The sequence below is a fragment of the Lineus longissimus genome, chromosome 10 (assembly GCF_910592395.1).
Source record: "Lineus longissimus chromosome 10, tnLinLong1.2, whole genome shotgun sequence".
In the NCBI taxonomy this organism is placed as follows: domain Eukaryota; kingdom Metazoa; phylum Nemertea; class Pilidiophora; order Heteronemertea; family Lineidae; genus Lineus; species Lineus longissimus.
Window position 1 is genome coordinate 12208082 of NC_088317.1, and position 5735 is coordinate 12213816.

The following is a 5735-nucleotide window of genomic DNA, read 5'->3' on the forward strand; positions in this document are numbered from 1 at the left end:
AAATGTTCATGCACGTTCACAATATTTCTGTACATATAGTACGAATAAACATAAACATATATATATAAATGTCGAAACGATCCGTGCTACATTGTAACATGCCTGCCAACACAGGCCGCCATTTTTATTTTACTACTGCACGATTCGTGGGGTTAATAATAATAAAGTTATAATAAAGTTAAATTTATAAAGCGCTGTTTCCATTTGAAAATGTTCAAAAGCGCTCCCCACTATAGTTGACAGTCATTAGAAATGTTTTCTGAAAAGCTCAGTTTTTAGAGCCTTCCTGAACTTGTTCAGAGTGTCCTCCTGGCGTAGGCCTTGGCCGAGAGAGTTCCAAGCCAATGCGGCCGCTGAGCTGAAAGCTCTCCCGCCAAAACTCGAGCTTTGGAACCGTGGGGTGACGAGAAGGTTCTTGTCCGCAGATCTAAGTGCACGCTTTGGTGCGTACGGCACTAACAGTTCCTCCAGATATTTCGGGGCCAGTTGGCGATAACATTTGTAGACAACTGTTAGGATTTTAAACTCAATCCGCGCTCGTATGGGTAACCAGTGCAGGTCTCGAAGCGTTGGTGTGATATGGTCCCGTTTGCGAGTGCGAGTCACCAGACGTGCAGCGTTGTTTTGCACCATTTGTAGTTTTGATGAGAGTTCACTGGATATATTGAACAATAGGCTGCTGCAGTAATCCAGCCTGGACAACACAAGAGCCTGAACGAGAGTTCTTGTCGCGTCTCGTGTTAACATGTTCGCACAGGTAGGCCCCTACGTGAAAATATCAGACCCATAACGAGCGTTAGATCAACACAAAATTAATTGATACACACAACTTAAAACATTCTCACTCATTATTATTTTATTTCCAGATTACATGCGTGTTTTTTGTAGGTTTTGTTAGAATGATTCGATCGGAATAGGATATATTGTGATAGCATTCCGCGAAGTTACTATTTATAGCTCACAAGGTCATTTGCATAAGATATTGATGACGTTTTAGTCACGTGACAGTCGGACATCGCCACTTATTTCTACGCATTAGAGCTTATTTCAAAGTCAATTATCTTTGACCCTGCATTGTTTTCAGCATAAATGATACCATAGAGTCAGAGAGAGAAATATTCAGAACAATTATGTAGTATTTCCAACACTCGGACATGTGCCAGATTGAATCTTTTCATGTATCACAATAACAAGTTGATTCAGTGGTTTTTATTCACTGTAAATCGATCGGCTTCAGCGCCATTGAAGATCCGCGGCATTAGCGTCATACACGAGAACATTTAACGCGACCACTATTAATATACAGCGTGTCTCTAAATAACCACAACACGACATCCCTCCCTTTATACTTAATTACTTTAGTAATTAGATAAAGAAAGTCCAAACCAAGAATGTCCTAGTTTTAACTCAACTCAGGTTTGGAGGGGTCGTCTCAAACTCTAAAGATATAATTCAAACTACTTAAACTCGAAATGGTACGTGAATACTGATTGACTTATGATTGTCCAACTCTAATAACATGAACACTAATAGTCCAGAAAACAGTCAACTCATAATCACTCAAACCCGTAACGATCATTTAAAATAGGGGTAGGCGACAAATGAGCTAGAACAGCGATCCACCTGCATCCTTGCTAATTTGTTTTTCAACCCTGAGTAATAATAATTACAAATAGACTATCCATTAGGATTACAATACAGATTAGTTAGAACAGCAATCCGCCTACATCCTGACTAATCTGTGTATACGGTACCATTAATTAGTACACATGGTTTAGGACAGAACATAGTCCTTCAACCTAGGGGGTGGGTTTCTAGCCCTTGTTGGCCTTTGCTGTACCACAACTGGTGTTTTCGGAATGTCCGGTGGTTTCGTCTCGAGAAGTGTCGTCGGCCCGATTCTGCACAGTTGGTTGCTCGTTAACCTGTGTAGGTTCCGGTTCCTCCGTGATCTCGTCATCAATCGTAATGTTAGGCGTATTGTAGCGCTTCATGAACGATAGATTGCGATCGTAACGTACGCCAGCTGGTGACTCCACGGTAACTTTGCTTCCCGTCTTTCGAACTACAGTGTACGGCCCCGGTCGAAATGGCGTGTCCATTTTGTTCATCCGATCTTGCTTGACGAATACCATCTCTCCCACCTTAATGTCGGATTCCGATGCGTTCCAACGTTTATCTGCGTACAGCTTTGCCTTCCCTTTCAGCTCAGCATCTCGATCTCGTATCTCAAGGTCATCGCCTACGCCATGTCCCAACTCCGGAATCTTCGTCCTTAACTTTCTGCCAAACAGGAGCTCAGCAGGGCTTTGGCCAGTGGATGGGTGTGGCTTAGCTCGATAAGCTGCGATGTACTTCAATATTTCTATCTTCCAATCTCCTCCTTGAGCTTGTGCGATTTTCATTCGTTTTTCAAGGGATTGGTTCTGCCGCTCAACTTCACCGTTCGCCTGTGGCCACTTTGGAATGGCCTTGTGGTGATCGATACCACATTCGTCCATGTATGCCTTAAATTCATATGCTATGAACTGTGGACCGTTGTCACTATAGAGTTTTATAGGAAGTCCGTGTCGCGCAAACACTTTCCTGAATACATTTATAGTCTTATCAGCGGTGGTGGATTTCATGATCTCCACCTCATAGTAGCGGCTATAGTAATCAATGATTACCAGTATCATTTCTCCTTTGGGTAACGGGCCCAAAAAGTCAGCGGAAATATCTTCCCACGGTTCACTTGGTAATACGGTACTTTGGATCGGTTCTGGCGGATTAGGTTTGCTCGTGAGCTGGCAACCATGGCATGTTTTAACAAGTCTTTCCACGTCCTTTTCCAAGCCTGGCCACCACCCTTTGGTTCGCAGTGTCTGTTTTGTACCAACAACGCCTAGGTGACCCTCATGCGCTAGTGCGAGGATCCTAGGTCTCAGTGTTTTGGGGATCACGATGCGTGTGCCCCGCAGAACCAGTTTACCTATTACGCAAAGTTCATGTGCTATCGCCGCATATATTTACTTGTCACAACCATCCCAGCGCCCAGTGTCCAAACACTTTCTGACCTCAAACAAATCATCGTCCTCAGCTGACGCTCTTTCTATTTCGTGAGTATTGACCGCCCTTGGAGTGGCGCTTATCGCGACAAATCGCACGTAATCCTCGGTCTCGTTTTCGATGTTATCTTCCTTACGAATGTCCTCCTTTCTTATCAATCTGGATAGCGAATCGGCAACGTTATTCTTACCCGCAATGTGGACTACGCGATAATCATAAGGTTGTAACCTCAAGACCCATCGTTATATTCGTGCGCAAGGTTTTGAACGGGGACTGTATATGAATTCCAGCGGCTTGTGATCAGTCAGCAGATCAAACTTTATTCCGTATACGTACGGGTGAAATTTCTCGCACGCCCACACTAGACCGAGCGCCTCCTTTTCGGTCTGTGAATATCGTCGCTCAACCGGAGTCAGACTTCGGCTGGCATAACTGACAACTCTGTGGATCCCGTGCTGCTCCTTGATCAGGATCGCGCCCAAACCAACGGGTCCAGCGTCGGCCATAACCTTGGTCGGTGAATCCATGTCGAAGTATGCAAGAGTCTCTGCATTGCCCAATATCTTTTTGAGCTTCTCAAATGCTGCCGTTTCCTCAGCTCCAAATTCGAAAGGTTAGTCCTTTCGCGTTAGTTTCCTCAGGGGATCAGAAATCGTAGTCAAATTCGGAAATGAAGCGAGAACAGAATGTCACTAGCCTCAAGAAACTCCTGACTTCCGAGCTGCTTTCAGGTATCCTTGCATTTGGTATAGCGGCAACTTTCTCCTTCGTGATATCCAGACCCTTATCTGACAGCTGGTGTCCGAAGAAGTCTAGATTGTCAACACCAAATAGGCACTCATCCCAGTTTAGTGTGGCACCTGCTTTCGACAGTGCAGCTAAACACTTGTAAAGTCTCTCATCATGCTCCTCATCCAGTCCATGTACGATTATGTCATTCGATATGTTTTCTACTCCCGGGAGACCTTGGATGATCTTGTGAATCTCATGTTGATATATCTCACTTGCAGCATTGACACCAAACAAGAGGCGTTTGTATCTGTACAATCCACAATGAGTAACAAATGTCACGGCTCTCCGCGATTCAGGATGAAGCTCTAATTGGTGGTACCCCCACTTTAATTCCAGCTTTGTGAACTTGTTGCTCTTGGCCATTCCTTGCAAGACCTCGTCTACCATAGGAATTGGGTGTCGTTCACGTTCTATGGCTTCATTCACACGGCGCATGTCAACGCATAATCTCACGTCTCCACTTGGTTTTGGTACGATGACCATCGGACTGACCCAAGGTGTCGGTTCCTCTACAGGTTCGATTACGTCTTGTTGGACCAATTCGTCGATTTTGTCATCCACCTTTTTCCTCAGACCAAACAGCGTTATTCTGACAGGTTGGGCTACCGGCTTGACATCAGGGTTTAATTTCAATTCCACCTGTCTACCTTTAATCTTTCCCAGACCTTCAAATAACTTTTTCGCCCGAAATTCCTTGACGATTTCATCGACTCTGGAGTTTGACCTGACTGTATTCACTTTACTGTCCTCTACACCAACCCTCAGGACACCTAGATTCTTTGCGGTGCTACTACCAATAAGACCGATACCCTTGCCCTTGATGACTAGAACCTCAGCTTTAAAGCTATTGTTCCCGCATTTGATCACACACGTGAACCGTCCCTTTACAGAAAGTGGTTTCTCCGACGCATAAGTGAAAAGTTTTCGTCCAGGTGAGGCTTCTGATTGACACAAAACTTTTTTCCGTTATAAGTCCTCCCACGTTGCCTCATCCACTATATTTACCGTCGCCCCTGAATCTACAAGCATGGGAAGTCCTACGCCTCCAACATTAAAGTTCAGCGTGTTTACCCTCTGGTGATTGGTGATCAAAAGGCAAAATCCCCGGAGTCGTCGTCATCGACCTGATTCACAGTCGCCTTTTTGTCCTGCCATGGCTTCCCTTTTTTCTTGCTGCGACAACAAACTTTGAAGTGTGTCTTTCCACCGCAAAGATTACAAGTTTGACCCTTGGCTGGACACTCAGGGTCCTTACCGAAGTGCCCACTTTGGCCACACCGAAAGCATCGCCCGGGTTAAGGATCCTTGCGATCCTTATGCTTCCACTCTGCTTTGGGTTTACCATGCGATTGTGACTTCGGTTTGTGCTCCGAAATCTTGTTCACACTGCCTACAGCGCCACCTGTCTTCATCGATTCTAGCTGGTAGTCCACTGCCTCGAGTTCCCTAGCGGTTTTCACAACACCATCTAATGTCAAATCGTCTTTTTCAAGGAGTTTGCATCTTAGTTTTACAGACCGACATTTGTCTATGACTTGGTCCCGAACATCAGCATCCAAATTTGCAAAATTACAGAAAGCGGCTTGTTTCCGCAGACGTGCGATAAACTTATCAACCGTTTCCCCCTCCTGCTGAGACATTGACCTAAATACGTGTCGCTCATATGGCTCGTTCACCTTTACAACGAAATGTGCATTCAATGTACGCAGTGCAACACCTTATGCATCAGCATTGTCAACAAGATTGCCATCTGCATCAAGTACACGAGGGGTTGGCCTTGGATCGGCCAGAGTTTCGTATAAATCTTGTACATCAGGTCCCGCACAGTGCAACAGTAATGCTGTTTTCTGCTCAGCATTTACAACGGCCTTTGCAGCAACATAGTATGCGAACGA

At 45.0% G+C, this 5735-nt stretch overlaps 2 protein-coding genes across 2 annotated transcripts; both read right to left on the reverse strand.

The window, feature by feature from the left end:
* Positions 1–246: 246 nt before the first annotated feature.
* LOC135494344 (uncharacterized) lies at positions 247–747 on the reverse strand. Its single transcript, XM_064782261.1, has one exon. The coding sequence runs from the start codon at positions 745–747 to the stop codon at positions 247–249; it is 501 nt and encodes a 166-aa protein (XP_064638331.1).
* Positions 748–1814: 1067 nt separating this feature from the next.
* On the reverse strand, positions 1815–3575 carry LOC135494345 (uncharacterized protein K02A2.6-like). The gene is made up of 3 exons (XM_064782262.1): positions 3385–3575; positions 3013–3207; positions 1815–2649 (listed from the first exon to the last, which is right to left on the reverse strand). The coding sequence occupies exons 1-3, from the start codon at positions 3573–3575 to the stop codon at positions 1815–1817; spliced, it is 1221 nt and encodes a 406-aa protein (XP_064638332.1).
* Between the last annotated feature and the right edge of the window lie 2160 nt (positions 3576–5735).

Excerpts from the sequence above, each read along its gene's own strand:
- LOC135494344 (XM_064782261.1), bottom strand. The coding sequence starts at position 747 with ATGTTAACACGAGACGCGACAAGAACTCTCGTTCAGGCTCTTGTGTTG.
- LOC135494345 (XM_064782262.1), bottom strand. The coding sequence starts at position 3,575 with ATGGATTCACCGACCAAGGTTATGGCCGACGCTGGACCCGTTGGTTTG. Across the intron at positions 3,208-3,384 it reads GCGTGCGAGAAATTTCACCC|ATTGATAAGAAAGGAGGACA; the intron begins GTACGTATACGG and ends TTCGCTATCCAG. Across the intron at positions 2,650-3,012 it reads CGCTGGGATGGTTGTGACAA|CCGCTACTATGAGGTGGAGA; the intron begins GTAAATATATGC and ends TGATTACTATAG.